Consider the following 25,224-nt stretch of genomic DNA (forward strand, 5'->3'; position numbering starts at 1 on the left):
GTGCGCTGTGGAACACTATGACCCACAGTGCTAACCACAGTGTCAGATTTATCTGTGGTATTTCTCCAGTAGAAATCTCCCCCTGTCTTAAATCTGAGGTGCATGACTTAGAAAATCCTTCAGCTGCTCCTGGAGAAACCTCGTCGGTGAAGAACAAGTAACCTTGATGGCTTAAAGTCAAGGCTTGAGGTGTTTATTGTACCACAAATACAAGTCTTCAGGACATCTGAGTTTGTCCAGACTCTGTTTGAGGCTCTCCACTGCAAAAACTCAAAATCTTACCAAGAATATTTGTCTTATTTCTAGTTAAAATGTAATTTCTAGTCAAAACAAATCTAATTTTAACAAAAATAAGACTCATCACATAAAAAGTAGCTTGTTTTTAGACAAGTAGTAGTTTTACTTCTTTCAAGCATATTTTCACTTGAAATAAGTAGAAAAATCTGACAGTGGAGCTAGTTTTTCTTTCTTATTACAAGCACAAAAAACCTGCTTTCACTGGCAGATTTTTCCATTTATTTCAATTGAAAATTTGTTTGAAACAAGTGAAAATGATCTAAAAACAAGTTAATTTTTTAGGTGATGAGTCTTATTTTAAGTGGAAAGAGATTTGTTTTGATGAAAATTGAGACATTTTGACAAGAAATAAGACAAATATTCTTGGAAAGATTTTGAGTTTTTACAGTGTAGTGTAGAAGCAATGCAACTGTATGCTAACATTATCATGCTAGTTTAAGCTACTTGGTCACAAAACAAAGAGCTGGATGAACTGATTTGTTGATGTGATGATCAGACATGGTCTGGTCTGATCTGTACCGAATGTAATGACAATCCAGATCCATTAGAATTCAACTTGGCTTTGGATGAAATAATCCCCAGATTTACAGACTGGATCTAGGTGACTGATTAAGTTGTCTTTGGAAAATTCAGCGAATGTCACAGCAATGATGTCTGCGTCTAAATTTATTTCTCTCTTTATCTCTTGGAAGTAGACAATCAAGGAAGTACTTTAATCTCAAGTGATGTGTTTTTCCTAAGAGCTCTAGTCATTGGTGTTTGAGAAACATTGAAACCTTATGGGTAGTGAGGTTAGAGGTCAGTATTGTTATAGTTTGTTTGTTTTTTCAGTTTTCAGAGGGCTTATCAGGCCCAGGGGGAATGGAACTGGGGGCTGGCTGCAGCGAGGACGATAGCCTCTGTACATGGGGCGGCCTGCTCTACCCACTGAGCTATACTTTGCCCCAGTATTGTTATTGTTAAACATCAGATAATCTCCAAAGTCATTTGGATTCATCATCTTTATACCACGGATATCTGTTCCCAGATTTTAAGGCATCAAGTAGTAGACCTTCACATATTTCACCATAGAAATCTTGAGTATAAAGAAAAATGGGCTAATGATATCTGGTTTAAACCAAAGCTCAGAACCTATTGCCAGTTGAAAAATGTATATTGTTCAGAACCCTATGTGACTTTGCCATTAGATAGATCCAAGAGATCTTTATGTACCCAGTGGGATTCTCCCTCTGGCAATAGGTCAGTTTAACTCAGTACCTGAGGATGAAAGATTATGCACATTATGTAATCGAGGATGAACTGCATTTTGTGTTTCATTGTCCGTTATATGATGAAGCCAGGCAGTTTTTGTTTCAGAAAATGCAAAATGTGAAACCTGAGTTTTTTTGGGTTGATGATGAGGTAAAGTTGGAATGGTTCTTCAGAAAATAAGTCTTTACTGTAGCTACTTTCATAAAAAGGGCCTGGTCAAAAAGAAAAAGTGAATTATTTAAGTTAATTCCATGTGGTTTTTGTTTTGTTTTGTTTGTTGTCTAAATATGAAATGTGTCTTATAAGCCCTTATAGGCTGGGCACCTTAATTGGTGCATGACACTTAAATAAATATACATTCAATTCAAAATTCAAATCAATTTGAACGAAGAAAGGGGATCATCAAGATCTTTAGGACTCATCCTCTGGGTACCACTGAACTATCTGATACTGTTGCTATGACAAATCATCCAGTAGTTGCGAGGAGAAATGTCCACAACAATCTTACATTTTATAGACTCTCAGGCATGGGGCTGCAGGGTTTTATTTCAACCAAGCAGCAGTACACCAGACTTGACTTATCAACTGATTCCAGTCTTCAGACAGTTGATTGGTCAAACTGTGTGCTCTTGGTTGGTTGGAACAAAAACTGTCAGATCATCATACCCAGACAGCCATGTAACAGTGGAAGCTAGAAAAGAAGACTTCATTCAGATTAAAGTTGAGCTAATTTAACTTTCAAAACATAAGCACCCTGCTGTAGTTTGTTAATTAATAGTATACATTTACAGAGATGCACCTCACAGCTCTCTGGTTGACTCTGGAGGTCCGGCCCCCGGCTGCGGAAATCACTGGTTTGTTAAAGATAAGACTCTCATCCATCTCAGTTGCAAAGCTAATACGTGTTCATTCTAGCGGAACCCTCCTGGGGTGTCCCATGTTTCCTGAAGTGTTTCTGTAGCAGTGTGGAGACAGAAGTCTGACAGCTAATCCAGGGAGGAAATTTTCCCTTGTCGCATTCATACCTCGCCCCCTTAATCACTCTGACAGACGTTTAGCTTCCAAATTAACTTTTTTCCCAAAGAAAATCAGCCAGTGCTTCACTCCAGCGTTCCCGTACAGTATTTCGCTTTATGGCCAAGTGCTTTCTGTCTCCATCACAGAGGCAACAGTAAACAGGTGTGTCGCAGCAACATCCCATTTCACGCTCGGCTGAAACTCTAGAAATCGTCCCGCCATGCAAAAGTAATTAGGATAAAATGTCAGCGCGGGAGGAATGTCGGTCTAAGTGAGGAATGAAATACTGAACTGTTTTGATCGTTCAGGAAGCGAGGTGCTGGAATTGCATCATTACATTTGCTGAAAAGCCAGCAGTCCCATTTCACCACCTGGTCCTCAGCTGCCCCCTCACAGCTCAACTCATCCAAGACAAGCAACAGCATTCTCCCCTTCGCGAAACCAGGCCAAGGAGAAACCCCTGGTCGGATGCACAAGTGGAAGGAAATGGCTAATGTATAGGGCTCAGCCGCTCAGGCTCAGGGGGAATCTCGAAACAAGTAAGTGTTTGTTTCCAGTCAGTCAGTGTCTGGCTGATAGAGCACAGACAACACACTGTGTGATGGAGAAAGATAGTGAAAGATAGATAATGAAAAAGATCTTTAGAGACACGAAAACTGAGACAGGGAGATACAGGGAATGGAGATAGAGTTGGCATTCATGACGCACATCCCCCAGAATAATGTGAGTTGAACTGGAGCACATAAAAATAGTGTCCGAGCCTCACTCCTATATGAACTTGAGGGAAAAGAAAATGTAAAGAAAGACCAGCGTACCACATCTTCACATTTTTCTCATGTTTTAATGATTTAAAAACAATTAACCCTGACCCTTGATATAGAAATGTACAGTAACCTGAAAAAAGTTTCAAAAAACAGTTCTTACATAGCAACTCGTATAAAGACATTGGTCAGTTTTTAGGCACTTGGAACCACATACAGTCTTTGTTTTTTGTACACAACAAAGTTTTTCTTTGGTCCTCTTTTTTTTTTCCTCCTCCCAGTCAGGTCAGCTGAAACCACAGACAGAACAAAAAGACAGCTTTCTGTTTTGTTTCGTACCAAGTATTTACATTTCGTTAAAGACACGGATCACAAGCCTCCATCAGGTAAGAAAGAGAAGTAACAAAGTTCCTCCGTCATATATCAACCCTTCATATTTTGTCCATGCATGTCCACACTGGTTATGAAATGACAACATAATAATAATAATTAAAAAAAAGTTGAATTATAATGGCTCGAATGAGAATTTTTTTTTTTTTACAGCAGTATTAATCAATATAATTTAGTGGAATGGTTTTGATACAAGATTTGGCAAAAAAAGAAAAGAAAAGATACATTAATTCCTTTTTTGTCCACATTGCTACAAAGGTCCTGAGCACTCGAACGAATGCTCAGCTTACATCAACGTAAAGGTAAAACAGAAAGAAACTCCACACATCCTAAGACATCGCTCAGCTGCAGGGCAGCCACGTCCGATAAGAGTTACTGCACGCGGCCATGGGCGACTGAACCTGCGCCACGTAGTAATTGCTGAAGTTGACGTCTCTGACGTAGGGCGCGGGCTGGTAGTAGCAGGTGATGTTGGCCAGAGCCGGGATGGCGTTCTGCTCGGCCATCACGCGCAGCGCCAGGGCGGAAATCAGTGCCAGCGTCTGTCTGCGCTCGTGGCCCATCAGACACACGGTGCTCTCGTCCACCACCCGCCTCAGCGTGATCAGGTACTCGTAGCGCTTGTGCTCCATGCCCGCAAAGTGGTTCTGCAGATACGCCTCCAGCTTCCTCTGCTGCTCGCTGATGTCGGGGAAGTCGATGAAGAAGCGCGAGCACATGTAGCGCTGCATCTGCTTCATCTGAGCCTCCGAGGACGGCCGGAAGCCGCGCACCAGCAGGTGGCAGTACTTGAGCAGCCCGCCGCCCCGGATCTCTTCTGGGCTGCGGGTGGCGATAGTCTTGGTGCGGAGGTGGTCGAACGCTTCCTCAAAGTCCCCGTACATGCTCTCGCCCTGCACCGTGGGGTGGAAGGTCTCGGACATGGCCGTCTCCGAGCAGCGGTCGAACAGCAGCAACGAGTCCAGGGTGATCTGGAAGGAGTCCACGCTGAACTCGAACTGCCTCCTCAGGGAGTCCACAAACTTTAGCTCCACGTTCTTGCCGGTGTTGTTGGACAGCGAGATGAGGCTCCAGCGGTCCGTGTCGTTGCAAACTTTCACCAGTTTCTGCACGTACGCCTCCTTCAGGGCGAGGGCCGTGATCCTCTCCCTGCACACCCCCTCGGGCAAGAAGTCCACCAGGCAGTCCAGCACCACGTCTTTCACCAGCCGGAAGGTTTTGTCGTCAGTTCGGTTCAGGCCGAAGATCAGGTCCAGGTCTTTGTAGCCCAGGCCGTTGTCCTGGTGCAGCACGTGGCTGGCCGCAGAGCCGTTCAGCTTCACGTCGCGCACCACCACGCCCCGCTCCTCCAGCCGAGCCCTGACCACCTGGAAGACACAGAGAGGAGAAACTGAGTGACGGGTGTCCATCTATCTATCTATCTATGTGCAAAAAAAGAAAACTATATTTGTGTGGATGGAGATGTGTGTACATATGGATGCTTATGTGGACATTTACAGTATGTAGGTATGTGTGTGTGTGTGTGTACGCATGTGTATGTGGGTATTTATGTATGTATATGTGGATATATGTAGGTATATGTAAATTATATTCATGTTTTTGTAACATAAGACAGGTTTAGGTAGTTATTCATTATTTGGTGGAGAGGAGGTGGGAGTTTATAAGTTTTACTTCTTCTCACTCCTTTTTGAATTTCTATATCTCATGTTTAAATGTTTTGGCTTATTCTCCATTCCTTTTTCATATTCAAAATAAACATTTCAATCAATCAATCGATGTAAATTATAAATGTAAAATCTTCATAGAGCAGAGATAATTTGGATCGTATTTTGAATATTTAGCTGCAAACAAGTACAGTAGAATGCAAGGACAGCGAGGCCAGTGGTAGACTCCTGAAGCAGGTACTGTAGGTTTTCACTATATTGCTGAGAGACTCTGTCAACAGAGGGTTTTGCTTAGGGGCAGTGATCCACCTCTCAGATAATGGTATCATTATCTATGAGCAATCTCATTGCCTGAGGGGGACGGCGCCCTACATACTGTAGGCTACAGTCAACCTCTAATGAGCTGAGAGGCTGATTTATCAGATTTACAATATAGGTTAACATAAGCACAACAGAGATAAGCTGTGGAAAACGACAAGTCAGTGCCTGTCTGCTTTATAAGAGGCTCCAAAGTAAAAGAAGCTGTGAACTGCTAAACCCGTGGGACGTATTGAGAAAATACGATCCCCTCCGCTGTCGTATAAAGTTTACTCCTTGGCACGAGGAGAGGTTTATCTGGTTATTGGAACACACACCATGCATGCACTGATGCGATGCTCGGGGGAAAGTGCTGGGCTACAAACAGCTGAGATGTTTATGTTTCCTGTCTGTTGCAGTCAAATGACACCGAGAAGTAGAAAAACAGCTAAACAAGAGGTTCATAACACAGCTGTCCCTTCGAGTTCTCACTGCGGGGATCTGCTGTTCCCTATCAATCTATATGTCAGCGGACGCTGGGCAGGCCAGGTTAAGGAACTGACTGCAGCCAAGACCAACACATGAATAGATGAAGTAAATTTAGTGAAGTTCTGCTAATGGTGCCAGTTTTTCCCTTTTTCTTTCAAACGTTTCCCTCCCTTTGACGTCACCTGCTGTAATCTCTTCAGGCTCCTCATGTTTTTGAAGCAAGATAAGTGTTTCCATTCCATTTCAGATAACGGGTCCTGATGTTGCAGGAATGAGTTCAACATTTTAAAAAATAATCATATTTGCTTTCTTTGCAAGGAGACAGATTTATTTGCTCTTTGTTTTCCCTTGCAGAAAAGGAAAAAAACACTGGGCTGAGCTGTCTCCAAAATAAAATAAATACACTTGAAAATGTCTCTATTGTTCACTTTGACATGCTGTACCTGGTTATTCAATCTAGACACTGGGATCTGGATTTAGGGATATGTGCTGAACTGTGCAAAAATGTGAATATTAGCTCAAAATGCTACCCATTAGCATCTATTGTTATTTGTCAATGAATTCACAGGTACACAATGCATTGCACCCGAAAATAACCCACAGAATTCTAGCATTTATGTAAACCTAATCAGATTTATGCTATAAAATGGCTAGAAAATATGACTTTAGCGCTGATGGAAGCTATGCTAGCTGCTTTCCCTAGCCCCCCAGTAACTCATCTAACACTTCGGATTCAGTGCACAAAGGGGAGAAAACACTTTTACTTCATTAACAGGAAGCTGTTTATACTGTCATTTGTGACAATGCTTTGGCAAAGAAACCATATAACTCCAAACCCCACTGGGAAAAGTCAACTGCTTTGTAGAGTGAAAGCACACAACTTCACAGGGCACTGGACAAACTGCAGAGACGTGTTTTTTTTTTTTTTTTACTATCCAGCAAAGGGAAATCCACAGTAGTATTTGCTCTGACCTCAGACTTAAACAGTTGGTCCGAGTTAACAGCACGCCATAATCTGCCTGTCGGGCAGGGGGGGGGGGGTCCCTAGAGGAGCCAATGAGGAAGCCTAGCTCTGCCAACCCCCCACCATGCCCGTTCTTCTGCACTCATAAAATAGGCCAGTACGTTTCCCACATGACGCAGCAGCACCTGGTGAGCCGAGCGAGAAGGGGAGACACTTCCGCTGACGTTCGCGCAGAAAAAGCCTTGTAAAAAAGAGCCGCAAACACACCAGACTGTCTGGTGTTGACAACGCCTTGGCGACGCATAACAGTCTCTCGGCTTTTCCTTCTCCGCTCTCAATAGTTTCCTTGAGTATTTCATTTAAGCTGCGGCCTGAATGTGTTTTTATTATGGCAGTTTGAAATGACCCAGCCATTTACCAGCCTATAGTCCTAGTGAGAGCTCCCAGTGAGTCACATCGTCCACGCTGCCAAGGAAATGGCGACAGTGAATGAGAAGTTACGAGTCTCTGACCTTCACATCCACTCCAAAACTAACCCAGCCAGTCAGTCATACAGTAGCTTGGCAGGCAATGGAGGACGACGATGATGATGATGATGATGATGGTTTTTCCTCTGATTTGAAACGCTTCTTTGAATTTCCTATTCACGGGTGGTCATTTCACCTGAGTGCTCAGAGGAGAGTGAGTCATGGGCTGTTTCCTCCTCTGTGATGTAGGTTTTATATGATGGGACTCTAAAAGTATGGGAAGAATAGTGATTGTTATATAGCTTTGGGATTTCATAGCAAAATCAAGCTATTCCCCATCCTGTGAGTTGTCCCAGCAGCCAGCAAAAAATGCAGTAACTCACATTTTCATATGTTCAATATTGAATTTCGTATTAAAATTTAATCTGTTATCAAATGGACTTGCTATAATTTAAAAAAAAAGTATATGATTTAGTTGGTGATTCATTGCTATTTAGAGGATAAATGTAGCCTACATGAGGCAGTCTCATAGGCTCCAGTTTAACTTGATCCAATTGAAGAGATGCCGTCAGTGCTGTCCTCGCTCTTTGATCCCCAAGAAGCGCAATGATTAATAAATCATTACCCAACAATCTAAGCTGAGTGTTCCCAGGTTTCCCTCTCTGGGGACCGCAGGAAGCATGTGGTGTCTTCGTGTTGCTCAATCTCACAACAATAGCCCAGTGAGGAGTCGGTTTACAGTCTGGCGAGGGCCGCGGCGGAGTCAGGCGACCGGTTTTCACTGACCGCAGTGATAGGTTGTCAAGCCTGACCCACAAGCCCAGTGTTAGTACAGGCACTAATCCACCCCTCACTTTCTGCTCCAAGTCCGGGCGACTCACTGCCATTCATGAAAGTATAGTGTAACGTTCGGTTTAAAAAAAAAAAAAAAAAAAGGAAATAAAGAGCACAATGGTCAAAGCAGGTCACTGGGAGGGGGAAAAAAAGAAAAAGGACACCTTTCTCAAATATGTGCTGTAGACACAACAGTTTAGTTTAAATGTGATACCCTGCAGAGCTGGAATAAGAGAGAATCCTATTGGTGGCCAACAAAAACACCCCCCCCCCCTCCTTCTCCACACAACAAATTACATAAGCTGTGTCACACACGCATCAGATGGCTGTGTTTACCATCATGTGGTAGCATGCTACCAGGTATGTCCTGCTGAGAGCTGCACGGCCGCCTATTCATCTGACTGTGGGTGGATGACTGTCGACATTAAATGAAGTACAGAGTGTCAGTATCAGTAAAAGTTTTTCCTTCCCTGCTGCTCCCATGGCTCTCTCTGCTCAACCAGACCACAAACAGATGTTATTTAAATGTGGCCCTAAGACAAAATCCAGCATTGAGAGAGGCCTCCGACTCTCTGGGACTGTGATCTGCTGGTCACTTTCACCCCAGGATGTGACGGCTCCAAGATCATCTCTATCTGTCTCAGGTAGACGGCTCTGCTCTGTCTGGTGCGGGGGCTAAAAATAAACGACATTAAAAGGAGCTAGACTGGCGGTTTTGCATGTTTTAGCCAATTTACCATGAATCATGAATACCCCACATTACTGTCAACCATTTTCCAAAACATATCATAGTGGTTTAGATCACTCAGTGTGTTTTTTTTTCTCCTTTCCAGGCAGCCACTGGTTTCCATTCATATCCATATGGTAAAAAAATCAACTTGCAGAAATGTGAAACCTGCCTAACATATTCCATGACAGGGAACATGGCATCTGCTTTTATTTTTTGTCAAAAACAATTCTCTGGCTGCACGGTGACGCGACAGACTTTTCGTATCAGTCTCCTCTTCCAGGTGCTTGATGATGAGACAGTAGCACAGCAGACAACAGTAGCCTATGGTTGAAAAATATTCAAGATAAGTCTTAAATGGTCCGTGTGATTTGCTGTATTGTAAGCATGCGCACCAGACAGAGCTCTAAAGGGATTATTTTAATCTCTGTTAGCTCATAATCCTGATAAAATGAGATATTATACAACCTCTGAATTTGAATTGTTCCTTTAAATGAAAATAATACACATGATTACATTTTCATATATGTATAACCTTCTTTTGTTTCCATGCGAGATGAGCCTAATCCTAAAAAATAACTAAATAAATAAAATTAAACACAGAAACCTACTACAAATGACCAAAATGCTTAGCTTTAGGTATGTTACATCCAACATGCTAACATGCTAGCACTCGTGCAAATATACTATAGGCTATTGGAGACTGAGGGAAACACACTGGTGCCTCTCATCAGATATTGGTTGAAGCAGTGGGCTAACTTTCCAAGAGCTGGTCTTTAAAAAGTGCTCTGGCTCGTGGAAAGAAAAATGTTTGGGGTCCCTGTTGTCTACTGGATTGTGTAATGAAGAAAAAAGACATTAGCTGGGATGTCCAATGCAGATGGTGGTGGGGGCCTCCTTGATTATAGAGGACCTTGAAATGTTATGTGCGTCTGAGGGTCTTTCTTCCCCACAGGGTCACCGCAGAAAAAGTGAATCACTGGAGTGAAATCCAACCTGGATTACAGGCAAATACATTTAAATAATGTGAAGGAAAATCACAGCCCAGTCCTTTTTCCCTACTATATGTCTCATTCCTTGTAAATACACTGGAGCTCAGTCATTATCTCTCTTTCTCTCTCTCTCTCTCTCTCTCTCTCTCTCTCTCTCTCTCTCTCACTTTCACGAGAGCTGTGAAAAACAGACGGAAGGAGCAGAAGCATTAGTGAGCTAGTGGAAAAGTGCAGTCATGGTGTTAGATCATCTCCACTCTTATGTCTGTGTCGAGAGTAAGAGTGATCAAATGTCTTTTTAAGTGTAATCAGCTCCGCCACAAATCCTCACCACTGCACAAATGTGTTGTGTAAAAGCAAAGCGTGGACACACGGAACTGAGACAAGACTTAGACCAACCAGGGGATTGATTTAGTTTGTAGAAATCTGACAAGGTGTCCACTACATTTATACTTCTGTTAAAAAGTTTTAAAGTTATTTATGTGAGAATGTGGAAAAAATCCACCAGACGTTATGTCAGATTTTACTGACTTAACTTCAGTTACTGAGGGAATTCTCCAGAAGAAACTGTCTAGTTGGAGAAAAGGGCCATTACTCCACAGATTGTGCGCGCGCGGGGTGGCGTGCGTGTGTGCGCGTGCAAGTGCAAGGTGGGGGTGCTGGATTATATAGCTACAGATGAATTCCTTCATCCTGGTCAGCAACTCTTACTGTAATGCTCTAAAGCGAGGTTTTTTCCTGATTTTTTTATTTTTTGTTTTTTTGCTATTTTTGTTTTTTCCACTTTTTTTTATTGTCATGACACTTGTAATGTATAAACCTCCGGTTCAGGATAGATCCACAGCACCGTGTATAAGAATATATGTCTGCAGGGCAGCAGCCCTATAAAAGAAGTTATAAATGTTGTAGACGTGTGGACTTGTAGTGTGTTTAAGTCAAATGAACAGTTGTCATGTTGGTGTGCTGGTGTGAATGTGAGGAGGTGTAGGGCTGCGTGGACCGTGGGCTCACCTGGACGATCTGCCGGGGCTGCACGGAGAGCGTGGGGAAGTTTCCTCGGCCGTGGATCGGGACACTCTCCCCCAGGATGGAGTCCAAACGCCGCACCTGATCCCAAGACAGCACGCTGACCCGCCGACTCTGCTCCGAAGCATCAGCGCAGGACATGACGACCGGAGTGTCCATAGAATGTGTGTGTGTTTTTTTTTATATATAGAATTAATGTGAAGAGCAGCAGCAGCAGCAGCAGTGATCCTCCAGACGAGCAGGTGATGACAGGATGACTGTGGATGAGGCAGAAAACGCAGACAAGCACCGGCGCGTCTCTCTGGTCTCCTCTTCTGGGACGGCTCTCACAAACCTCCGAAAAAATGCAATAAAGCGACGGGAAAGTTTTGGTAGAAATGTCTCACATGTCCACAGCAGAAACTTGGGTGTCCCTCCTCTGTGTCTAACCTTCTGTCTGCACTGACTCTCTGTCCAGATTTGAGTCGCCTCTGCGCTCTCACCGGGTTTTTACAGAGCAGGGATTAACGCGCGCCTCCCTATTGGCTGGCCAGAGATTTATGGTCGCTTCAACCTACAGAAGACTACAATCAGCCTATACACACACACACACACATACACAGACACACACACACATGCTTCCCATGCGTCAGATGCTAGGTTCAAGGACTGTAGGAAATATGATAATTACTAGTTAGACGCAATTAAAAGACGCTACTGCTCCTCAACCGAGCACGTGAAATTCCAGCTGTGCCAGATGCAAAAAGTGGCACGGATGGAACAGTGGGTTAGATATAGGCTATTGGAGAAATAAAGTATGTTTTGAAATATATTAATGCCACTCTTTTTAGGCCTATTTGATTAAACAATTAAGTGTTGGCGTAAAAGAAAAGAAAACAACATATGCCTAGCTATTAAGCCATATGAAGCTTCTTCGGAGAGTGTGGGCATCAGAAATGTTATTACAGGATGATTCAAAAGTCGTTTGCAGCAGTTGGTAAATGGAAGTATCACATATTCAACTTTAGCTTTTTCTTGTAAGATTTTGTGTTATTTTTTCAGTCATCTAATAGTTCTAATAGAAAGTATGAAACCGATGCGTTCAACCAAGAGTTTAAAGATGCTGCCAGTTTTCATTATAAAATAACAATAGGCTACACTACAAATATGAGCTGAGTGAACTATAATTGAATTCATCTGATGGCCTATACATTCTATAACCAACCATATTCATCATTCCCAATAACACACATTTAAATGTCATACAACAACGTTCTGCCTCCGCTGTGATTGTTTGGCTTAGGGTCCTTGAATATTCTGGTATCTGTACAAACAGCACATGCCCAGACAAGTTTTTCTGGCAGTGCATCCATCCAACCAACACAAACAAACTTTACAGCTACTGACTGAGTCTTGTCAGTCATTATCCACTCAGCCTTCTCCACAGAAATGAACTTGACATCTGGTTTGATATCGCGTCAAACCTCGCTGATCGGAAAGTTTAGGGCATGTGATCCGCAAATTAAGATACTACAGTATATTATGTTTCCATCCAACCATCCAGGGATTTATGAGAAATTCATCAGAGCAAAACCAAAATGCCAATCAGGTGTTTTTCCATGAGGATCAGCCACTTTCATGTACTAAAACCATATTATAATACAAAATCACATAACAATGGAAAGAGTCTTATGAGGTCTGATTAGTATGAGTCCAGTCGGCTTTCATTTGAGGAGGAAAATGATGTAATGCATTTGATGACACTGTAATGTACAACAAAAGATGATGATAATAAAGACTCATTCACTGATGAGGTTGACCAATAGATTTTATTTACAGAGTTCTTTGAACATCCTTGAACATGTTCCACCAATTACACAATACCCCGGCATTATGTGTTATTATTCAATTTCAATCAGAAGAGTTTATGTTTCTTATGTTACAGTCAGTGATAGGGGAATTCAGAGTAAAGTGTTGCACTTACAATAAGGTGCGTCACACAGACATGTGACGAACTGGAGCAGGTTGGTTTTGATTATTCGTGTTTATAAAATGGTAGAGGGCACTCATAGTTCACTTTAGAAAGTAAACACATTCCTTTTCCATTCATTCAGTTTATTGTCACGTTTGGCGACCAATCTTTGTTCAATAATCCCAAATGCCGGAGAGAAAACATGAATATAGAATTTTTTGAAAATAGTGTATTGAAATTGCAAATTGGCATTTGAATAACTCAGAGAAATGAAGAGGAATGATGAACCAAAAACTGAACTCTTTGGTCAGGGCTAATATTGTCTGATGTAGAAGGATGCGTCCAAGATAGCTCTGGACTTTGGCTTAAGGACAAGTCTCTGACCGTCTCTGAATGGCCCAGTTGAAGCCCAGACTGAAACTCTGTCGAACATCTGTGAGGAAGCCTGAAGATGACCTGAAGATCACAACTTCCCCTATGACACAGGCACTTCTTATCTATTCCCATCTGACAACAGGATTTGACAGGAAGACTGGGATAAACTGCTCAAATCCAGGTGTGCAAAACCTGTGGAGACACAAGTCAACTCAAAAATGTCAAAATAAATAAATAAAATGTGTTTAAGAAATAAATAAATAAATGTGTCTTAATACATTAGATTAAATGAATAGCAGACCAAAGTGGGTCCATATTGTGAAACCTGGTGCCCTACTGGCTAACCCCGCTAACCAATTGACTTTTTCCCCCCATTTCCAGCAGACACTTGGTGAATCAGTGTAAGTTCTGTGAAAGCATAAAATCATCAGTCCACAGAGAAAAACATGCAGCCTGTATTCAGTAACTAAGCTGTGATGTCACAAGAAAGCAGTTTATATATTTAAAAATCCATCCAATTGGCTCACTGACTCTAACAGAATACGGATGCTAAAAGATATGGACCAGATCACAAATATGTATTCTTATGGATCAACATTTTGAAAAAAAACACAGGAAACGCGCAATTCTAGTAAGGTAGCATTGACAGGACCCAAGTGAAGCAGTGTTGTGAGCCAGATACACTACTGTAACATCTTAATCAAAGGGCAGATGCAGCTTGCTCCCTATTGGCCATTCAGTGTACAGAGAAAGTCGTTCAAACCACTATCATTTTTTACTCAGACACGCTGTAATTTTATTTTGTGTGCAGCTAAATCATTTCAAATCCATCAACAGGCTTTTGTCTAAGACCAGATGTTCTGCTTACACTGGCTGTACCAATGTCTCCTTCAGTAGGAAAAAACAAGGTGAGGCTGCCTCACTAACATCTGCAACCCAGAAATCAGCCCAGACTGGGATGGATATGGGGCCACCTGTGGTGTTAAAGCAGAGGTCAGTGGCCTCAACAGTCCAAACCCTGACCAAGAGGGAGGTCAGGTTGTATGTGGAGAGGTCAGTCTCCTATAGGAGGAAAGACATAAGCTCTGTACCAATTCAGGGGCCTCGTCCTTTGGAAGACGTAGCCTATGCTGTCTATGGAGGCAGCGGCTTCGGAGGGAGGTTTCCTCTGTGTCAACTATTGGTAAATGGGACAGTCTAGGACAGAGCATTTCCTTATTCAATGTCCTAACATCGAACATTTGAAAGTGTCGGCTTTGTTATACTTCCAGCAGAGTGCTGCAGCTGGAGTGCGGCACTGCCTAAACGTTCCAATAGCTACGCCGTCACCGCGGACCCCGATGCCAACCCTACGGTGTAGCCTGACGCGCACCTTCAAAAAATCCTGACTACGCGGTTGCGGTGCGAACTGCAAGGACTGTGATTGGTCCGCTCAGAACGTGGTAAATTCACCTGTTCAGCCTCGACTGGTCGGACAGACCACCTCCGCAAACATCTTCTTCATCGCCTGCGCTTCAACATTTGTGATAAAAGCATTTGTTTTTCAGTTGCCATTGTTCACTGTGGAACGTGTTCCCTCAACGCAGAACTTCAAATGCTCAGTGATGGTGTCGGGTCTACGCCGTAGCTACACCGTCGACGGGACGCGGAAGCATAAACTAGGCTTAATAATTACCAGCTCTAAAAGAATCTTGGGATATGGGAGTCCACAACGGTGCAGTGTGTCCTCTTAGAACGGAGAAGGCCGGATTTGGAGGAGCCTTCGACATTGGGACAAATGCATCCTCCAAAATCCCCAGAACCGGGACCAGTGTTGGGCATGTGACTTTTAAAAAGTAATTAGTTATAGTTACAGTTACTTTCCCCAAAAAATAAGTGTATAAAAGTAACTAATTACCAGGAAAAGTAACTATTGCGTTACTTTTTTATAAAATGTTATAATACAGTATATCAAATTACTTGGACTCGTCCCCGTAGCCTCCCATTTATCTTAAACTAACCAACTCACTCAGTATTCTTCCACAGTTGGTTAGTTCCGACTAGTGGATGGACTGAAAAAAATGTGTAGCTATATAACGGACACCTGTTTTTTGACAGGACTTTTTGAGTCAAGTAATGGCGAGTAACTGTGGATTCTATGGTCAGTAACAGTAATGGCATAAGGGGGGAAATAGTAACTTTTTTGATGACTCATACTGAAAAAAGTAGTGCCGTTAGTCACTGATTGAGACACAGCTACAGTATAGAGACTGGTTATTGTTCCCTTCAGTACCTAACGATTTTGAGCCAGAGTTGCCCTTTAACACAGCACATTACAGGAGACACATTCAGCACATTCTCACCAACTGGAGATCATTTTGGTGGAGCTGAGGGTTAGAGCGATGAGGAGAATCACTCATGAGCTCAACTGGATATGACACTGACTGTAAAGTCCATGTAATTCCAGGTCCATCTGGTTCAGACTTTGGTGTTTTCACATGCAGCTTCCCTGGATGTGGTCTAGAGAAATTGAGCTTGAGAAATTGGTCCTCAAGCTAATATTCTTATAATGTGTTTATTAGGATGGAGAGTGTCTGGTAGAGCTGAATTCATCTCAAGCTACTTATTTCTTTCTTCTAATTTATAATATAGTATCATAAATCAAGTAAAAAATATTAACAGTCTTGTTTTCCATATTCCTGTTTCTTCATTTACAAGACCACTTATATTTTATAATATTCAGGAGAAGCCATTTTCTGCCATGCCCTCTCAGCTCTAGGTGCAGTTGCTTCCCCTGCTGATGGCTTTCTCATCTGCCTCCACAGTCCCTGTGGTCCTGAAGGGAATGAACATTTTCACACACATACTGGAAAGCAAACTGAGGATTTTCTAATGCTTTCAAAATCTTGCAACAGCAACGTGTGAAAACAGAGAGTTTCAAACAGAGCGGTGTTATTTTTTCATGTGACACGGTGTCTTTCAAGTGATAATACCTGTTTAAAGTGATCATATAGTTTGTTTTAGTTGTTTGACCATTAGTTTTTGTTATCCTGCATTCCTTAGTGAACCATGTAAATGATAGCTTTTCAGTGGGATCCTTTTTTCCAAGTACAAATCATCTTCTTCTCAGGAAAGGGTGCATTTTATGTTTTCAATGTTGCATGAGCTTGGAATCTGTAAAAGACAGACATCTTATCTGTTAATATGGCTGAGCAATTCCTTAATGCAATAACTTTTTAAAAAATAACACCATTCCTCCTACTGTATGTCTTGGTGGTGCAAAGCTGAAGGGTCAAAGCTGGGCCATGTCAGTCAGGCATCACAGTATGAGTAATAGCAATCTGATTTTCACATCCTGCTGCCATGCACAGGACAATAAATGATCTTATCACGATGCAGAGGAATGTTTCTTTATACTGTAAATGCAGCCAAAGAGCCTGCAGAATACAATATGCATCTGTCTTACTGAACACGCAGCTTTAAACCCTCCACTCCTGATGGAACTTAAACATGTCCAAACATTTGAGCTCTGTTGTGTTAATCCATCAACAGGATGAGGACCTCTTCACAAGCTGATGCTGGTGATTTATTGCCATTATGGGCCAAAGTTAAAGCAACGGGTGCATTGATACTGGATCTCATTCGCAAACAAATTCAAATTAGATGTCATGAACTGTTTCTTGGACTTTTTTGCCTCCGGTCTGGTCTTGAGAACGCTTGTTGAGATCATGTGCCTGAAGTCTATTCAGTCAGTGCCCTGCATCATTTGGATACACGTCTAAAGGGCTTTGGAATATCGTGGCAATTGCAAAACAAAACCATGACAGATTTAAAAAGCAGCTCTCTAAAAGTCTGAGTAGACGGGCGGGAAGTTTGGGAACTGACCTCCACACTCACCAGGAACTCCTCCATCTTTCTCTACTTCACTGGTTTTATCATCCTAAAACCAATTCCACAGTTGTCTGCAAAAAAAACCCCACACAACATGAAAAAATCATATTAGTCCATTTATCATGTTATTTTCCTCATCTTTTAGAGCATATTTGTGTGCAACTATGCAGGCCTATCTGATGGCAGTAAACTCTTGAACTTTTGGGGTGTGGAGTCTGAGCTAATTGTCAGCTGACGACGGCAGGTCTCAACAAAAATACAAGAAAAAGAAAAGTGAAGAGGAAACACATTTAGTCATGATTTATGTGGATATCACAGGAGCGAATGGCAATTTCTCAAAGGGGCGGACTCCCCAATATGACAGGCTGGGTAATGAATCTCTGTCGAAATGACATGTTTAAAGCCCAGAGGAAATCATCAATGCAAGATCCCATTCCACTCAACAGAAGCTAGTGGAAGCTTGTTGAAGTTAGTTAAAACTAAGTCAAGATCACTGAACTGCTAGATGAACAACATCTAGCCCAGCGGCATCATGACAGATCATGAGATCATCTAGATAACAGAGGTTTGCATTGAATCTTAAAGCAACACAGTGGAAATCAAATGTCAGGCTGCAGCGGTGGCACGATTCCCCTTTTTCTACCACTTCAATGAGAAAAACATTATTTTAAGCTCAGTATAGTGTTGCTTTACAGGTAGTTATCTGGAGTCAGTGTATTACCTGCAGCGGATTTGCATCAGGGCACTCCCAGTTTAAAGTTACCTTTCAGTGACGCAAAACAGTTTCACTTGGAAATGATACAACTTGCAGTTTGCATGTAGTTGCTGTAGTTACCTGTTGTAAATATGAGGCTGAGTCTGTGTTACAGGCGTGGTGGTGATTTACATCTGATGGCCACAGGTCCACATCAATCACCACAAAGCTGAGTGAAAGGCGAGACACTAACAGGCAAAAACACTGGTTTTTCATGCACTGATCAATTTTGAGATTTTTGGCTATTTTTCTTCCTGAACATGTATTCTTTCATAAAAGTCAAACGAAATGGTAGAAAATCCACATTAAGGTGGTTATTTTACATCATTTTGTCTCTTTCATCAGTAGATTTCTCCTAAATTCACCAAAAGTTAACAGCTACTGTGACAAACTGTGCTGTGCCTGTTGTCTGACCCATGTCATGTCAGGTATCATTGTCAAGCTCTCTCTCTCCTGAACAATGATGTAGGTTACAAAAATTGTTGTTTCCTCTGTATCTACAACCAATCGTAAAAGTACGATTTACATTAACACTGGAATTTTACAAGTCTTTAAAGGCTGTTTTCTCAAAATGAGTTTTTCCTCAGACTCTGAACCCGAAATCTCAACTTCAGCAGCACTTAAAGACACCAAACCTTCCAGTTCGATCCCTTTCTATATTCTGAAGGTTTTTACAGAGGGGATTGTTGATATATCATTCAAAGCCTGATCTATACAAAGTTGTGTTCCTAAAACAGGGCAAAATTGGATTTTTTAGGTCTGGTGACAGTATTTTCTCATTTACAGAGTGATAAAAAGAGATATCCAAAATCCCCTCTGTAAAAACTTCTGACTCTAATATGTCAACAAAATAAAACAAGAATTTTGAAAGTGGCTTTATCCATTTTTCAGATTTTGGTTCTGGAAATCAATGCAAATTAGTGCATATTTCATCAGATATTGCCTCATTTCCATATTTAAACATAACATTTGACAAAACTTGTAATACTTAAAATATTTGTCTTAATGTAAGTGATAAACTTAGGAAATTTCATGGTGATATCTGTTATTTAAATGTTTTACCCTATTCACCTGTAGTGTCTCCCCTTAATCAAAATGAGTGTAATGGGAATTTATTATGAAGTGGAACAGTATATGGGCAGAGTTGGAAACATCTTGAAATAAATGTGTCTTTTCCCCAAGACTTTTCATGTATGTAGTTGTATAATATCCCAGGCACACATTTCTAGTAGTTGTACAGTTAATTCTCATTTTGTATTTTCAGACAGTTTGGCAATATTTGTCACTACCGAAACACAATGAAACATCACATTAAATGAAGGGTTATATTGATCTATTAAAATTAAGTTTACATCTACCCTGTAAATATAATTTTCTGAAATGTTATTTTTAATAATTAACAGGTAAATTAAAAAGTAGGCTATATAATTTTAACAAATTGTTTAAAGGTGTACAGAAATGGCCGTTTGTCCTGTTTGTCGCGCCGAGTTGTCACGAGCTGCAACACGAGTTTACCCGAGTGAGGAAAACAAATTTGATTGGTCGTTATCGAGCGGGCGGGATATTCAAAGCTTGAGGCGAGACCGAGCTCCGTGTGTGTGCGCGTGTCTCAGACGTTTGAATGACGGATCCAATATCAGTGGCTGATGAATCGTGTACAGGTTGACGTATAATCCGTGCGCCTGCATTATCCAATGCGGAAAAAAAAATACACACTTTCATCCTGGATTTACTCAAAAATAGAATTTTGCACAAAGTTTGGCCTACAACGTCTGATAGATGAGTTATTACATAAATTTTATGATCCAGAGTGGGCTCAAATTCAGTTTTCTTTTCTGTACACCTTTAAGCCAGAATCATTGGATTTTGAGTCCAATGTTTCTTTGTAAAGGGCATAAAGTTGATCATAATGATTACAAACTCAAGGATTCATTAGTTTTAATACACATTGAACCAAACATCATCACAATCTCTCAGTTGATTATTCAGTATACCTTATTTTTAACATAACATGCCATGTTTCGGTACAGTGACAAAACTGTTTTGGTTGTGACCACAATATCTTGTCTGTCATGCCTGAATAAGACTGTCATCATGTGAGGAGAATGCTGTGTGTGCGCAGAGTTCACGGCTGTGAGAACACACCTCATGACATGCCGTGGCCATGTGCCCTGTCTCTGCTGGTGATTAATATGGGCTGGTTCTACTTTTGTGTAGATTTAGCGTGACAGCAGCTTAACAGCAGCAACAATGGTGCCTGCATGCCTGAAGAGGCAAAACAACGTCACTCTTATGTAACTCCATCAAGTCTGCTCTGCTTCTTCTTTTCCACTTGTGACTTACAGCGACTTTCCTCCCTGGAAGGAAAGAATGTGTTAATGTCTAGAGCGCATAGTTCACACACACAAACACACACACACACACACACACACACACACACACACACACACACACACACACACACACACACACACACACACACACACACACACACACACACACACACACACACACACACACACACACACACACACACACTATCTACACAGGCTGGACTGCAGTATAATAATGGCGCTGACAGGTTAAACAATGACATTTTGCGTTTGCCTATTGTGAAATGTGATGAATGGAAATTGCAGCAGATCTACTTATCTTGTCAGACTGATTCCAGCTCTTAGCACCTTGACATTCACTCACATTTAAATTAGCGAATATCAGTTTCCACTGACTGCCCTGTCGCTCCTGTTTTATCCTGATTTATAATTTAACCATCGTGTTGAGTCCATTACTGGAGTAATACGATGTAAACAATGGGGACTGCTGTTTTGGTATTTCAAAAACTGAATGATGTCTGTAACCTGCTCTGCTATGAATGTGATATAATGAGGTGTTGAAAATAACCTTGGCTTTCCACTCAGCCTCTTTGTTACGTCACAGCCGTTTCTGAGGCACTCATCAGTGACTGTCCACTATTTACATTCACTGTCCCTCTTACATAACAGCCTGCGTGTTTGTATATGTCAACGTAGAAACCACCACAGGACAAGTCCTCACTGATATGATCACTTATGGTAAATGTAACATTTTTACTGTAGCTGCTGTTCCGGGAAAGTGCTTGACGTACACCAGCTTACCCCCCCCTCACCCATCCCACCACTCTGATTTGTGGCTATACAACAGCACTAAATAAGCGCCTTTTGTCATAACACTGAAGGGAATGATTATGGGGACAGCTGTGGTGCTTTCAAGCATGACGGGAAGCATTATGGACAGAAAACATATGTTACTGATCCTCTTCAGTTTGAGAATTTTCCTCTTAATATGTGGCATGGATCACATTTTATATGAATCTCACACAAGCTATTTATATATTTGAATATTGATAACACATTACCAAACAAATATGTATGTGTGTTAGCCTGACAAGCCAGACTATATCATTCTTGCTCAACTTTTAAAGAAAATGACAAGTTTAATTCTTTCAAAGTTGATGCCAACGTCGATTCAAACATGTTTTTCACTGTCGCAAGTATGTCGTCATGGCGTTAAGCCGCCCAACGACTCTCTAAACAGATAGAGCGCTGTGATTGGTGAACACAAACGGCGTTCGAGACTTCAGCTCCTATGGCTCGTTTCTAGACCCACCTACGGAGCAAATAGTTTTGCTGCCGCTAGGGTGCAGCTAGATTTCTAGGCTATACTGTATGTGTATGCTTGTATTATAGACAGTTGCAATACCCATCCATATGGCTGGCTGTCAAAAAATGTGAAGACATGTTTAACAATCAATGCGGGATCCCTGTTCTATACAGCCATTGTATAAGTGAAATATATATTGTTAACATAAATGATTGCAACCTGTTTTAAAATATCATCACACTGATATACACATGCAACTGTATCCTCTTTTACTGACCCTGTCCTCGTATGGGACGTATATAACATCTCGATATAGAAGAAGACATTTCCTGTCAGAGATAACTCAATGTGCTTCACAACATAGATACACGAAAAAGCAAAGCAGAATGAAAAAATATAAAAATACATTTTAACAGAGCAATATATAACACAGATATACAATCAGATAAAATGTTGGTTGCTGGAGACTGGCCTATGGGTAAGAGAGTGCATAAAGAAGTACTGATGGGTGGGGCGCTTCTAATATTTTTGATTTGATGATCTGATTTGGTTTTGATTCAGTGGAAGACAAGGAGACCACTGGATGGAGTATATGGACTGAGGAGCGCTGTCATATGATTTAAAGGGACAACGAGGAGTTTCTATTTGGTTATAAAAAGTCTCATGTTAATGTGGATGAATCTACGTTACCACTTGTTAATGGGCTCATTTTCAATAAATATATCGTTTTGTCTCTATCGTTATTTTGTTATTATTAGTGGTGGTGGAAATGCTGGGCGAGCCGACCAGCGTTTCTTTACTTTCGGTTTTGTGGCGAGTCATGAGAATAACGCCGCCGAATCGCCGTTTATGGTCGGAACTACGACGGTATGTGATCGTTCGTCTTCCAACCTCTGACTTTAATTCTTGATGAATGAAAACATGAGTCTGTCTTGCGCCGGTCAAAGAATTTCATGGTGCGCGGAGGCTCATAAATGTAGTGTGAAAACACTTCGCTTTTCCAAAACTCCTCGTTGTCCCTTTAATGCTTTATAGAGAGTTAAAAGAATTTTAAAATCAATTCTTGTCTGGATATGGAGCCAGTGCAGGGCCTTAAGGGACATATGTATCATATTCCATTTCTACCATTATAAGATAAAACATAGTAAATCAAAATATGAAAGGACACAAAATATCACAGTATCAATATTTAATGTGCTATAATCAGTATTTTCCTAGTGACAGTGAGTGATGTGAAATGTGAGAGACGGTGTCTGTCAAACTGACAAATAATAATAATCCCCTGCCTGACTCTGCAGTTTCCCTTCAGCTGCATGAGCTTTTATTATAGCATCTCTCAGCTCCTTGGTTTTGGGTTTCCAGGCCACAGCTTTACTAGTTTGCTTTTTTTTTCCAACATTGTCTCGAGCCACAGCAGGAAACTGGTGGGTGCTAAACACTCTTGAAAGCCACTGTGCACCACCTGCCCAGCACTACACAGCAAACAAGAGTTGGTGTTCACTGAAAACAGATGTGATTAACTATTTCACTTGCATTTCTCAGGTGAATAGAAATATGAGTCCAGATGATCCAGATGCTGATGAGTTAGTATTAATATAGTGCCGGTATCATGTGATGACACAAGAGGTGACAAAAATAACAAATAATACAGGTTTTAGATCATTAAGATTTGAGGGGAAATTCCCTCTTGTGAAACCTTAAAGCTATTTCCACATCCCTGAATGTAAGTGTATACAGTACACTCATAAAACCACGTCACATTAAAGGGATAGTTCACCCAAAATTCAAATTTCACTCATTATCTACTCACCCTCATGTCAACTAAGAGCTGTGAGAATTTTCAGAGTCCTCCGTTCCTTCTCTGAGTTACGGGGGGGTCCGTGAAGCAGTATTTGTCTATATAATGGTTGCCAATGGATACCAACTTTCTTCGTCCAAAAAGACACACCAAAAAACATCCAAATACCTCCACACTGCTCGTCTGTAATGTCCGTCTTGTATTGAAGCCCCGACATGAGAAATTGTTCCGAAAAAAATTTAATAAGTCTATATTTTAAGCTTGTTTGTAGTGGAAGCTCCCAGTGTCTCAATTCACTGCTCTTCCTGTGTCAGTGCAAATCACGCGACCGGTGGAACAATTTCTCATGTCGGGACATGTCGGGCATTTTGGACGAAGAAAGTTGGTATCCATTGACAACCATTATATGGACAGATACTGCTGCATGGACCCCCCCGTAACTCAGAGAAGGCACAGAGGACTCTGAAAATTCTCACAGCTCTTAGTCGACATGAGGGTGAGTAGATAATGAGTGAAATTTGAATTTGGGTGAACTATCCCTTTAACAAAAGAAAAGTCTGTAAACTGTGACTGCTTATCTACCGTAAACACGTCTGAAATCACTCACGTGGATTTTTATATACCTGAGGGAAATGACCTGAGAGCGATGGCCGCCTGGAGGATGGGAAATCAAATAAAAACATGTGCTTTGCTTCACAAAACAATCAGTTGTAATAATATGTACTATATGCAATTTGTAGTTAATGGGGTAAAACATACAAAAACCAGCAGCGTGCTCCTTTAAAATGAACCAACATTCAACAACATTCAGAACAAGTCATTATTTTGTCATTTTCAGGATACTGAGAGTCACCTCTTATTTACTTATTTCATTATTAAGTGATAATCAGCTTTTGATACCAGAGAGATTGTTTAAGCGCTCATGGAAAACTTAATTAACTTTTTTTTAAAGAAACATCAGAATAGTCCTTTAGTTTAAGAGTCCTATTGTATGAAATGAGAGGGAGTACATGCAACATTGAATCAGGAGAACAGTTAATGAGGAAACCAAATGGCTATCATGCTCCATTTCCATGTTAAATCATGTGTTTTTACTGGCGTTTCAGGATGTCAGAAATAATGCCACAGCCATGCAGCAGTATACCGTCCATTCTTCCATTATTTCAACATGAGTAAGCATTTCTGTCTGTGACCCCGTCCACCAGTCTGACACCAATGTTAACAGCGTTACACGTTTCTAAACTGGGTACATTTCTACATCATGAGTAATGTCTAATGAATGAATCACTGAAAGGTGGTCATTATGAGAGAACAAACATACCCCTTCCTGCTTTGACTAGAATCTGTCTTTAAATACATCCATCTACAGTAGCAGCTCTCAGTTCCTCTATGAGTTCCCCAACACACAGCGCTCACACCATCCACTCTGCAACAATGTCTTGTATTGTGGCGACTGCACACACACACACATTTACACACACTTTCAACTTAAATTTCACTTTCCACTGCAGCTGTCTCTCTGATTCTCTCAACAGTTTGTGAATGGCCTTCTGAGACTACCATGATTTATTGTTATTATTATTATGTAACAGACAGCAGCTTATCCACCCATTGTGTATTCTTTTTGTGTGCGTGAGTGTGGGGTGTGTATGAGTTAAGTA

At 41.3% G+C, this 25,224-nt stretch overlaps 1 protein-coding gene across 1 annotated transcript; it reads right to left on the bottom strand.

Moving 5' to 3' along the window:
• Positions 1-4,057: 4,057 nt before the first annotated feature.
• Positions 4,058-11,335, bottom strand: tent5bb (terminal nucleotidyltransferase 5Bb; the record flags this gene model as incomplete). Its single annotated transcript, XM_083981455.1, has 2 exons — positions 4,058-5,083; positions 11,162-11,335. The coding sequence occupies 2 exons, from the start codon at positions 11,333-11,335 to the stop codon at positions 4,058-4,060; spliced, it is 1,200 nt and encodes a 399-aa protein (XP_083837581.1).
• Positions 11,336-25,224: the final 13,889 nt, after the last annotated feature.

This window comes from Trachurus trachurus (assembly GCF_905171665.1).
Source record: "Trachurus trachurus genome assembly, chromosome: 11".
In the NCBI taxonomy this organism is placed as follows: domain Eukaryota; kingdom Metazoa; phylum Chordata; class Actinopteri; order Carangiformes; family Carangidae; genus Trachurus; species Trachurus trachurus.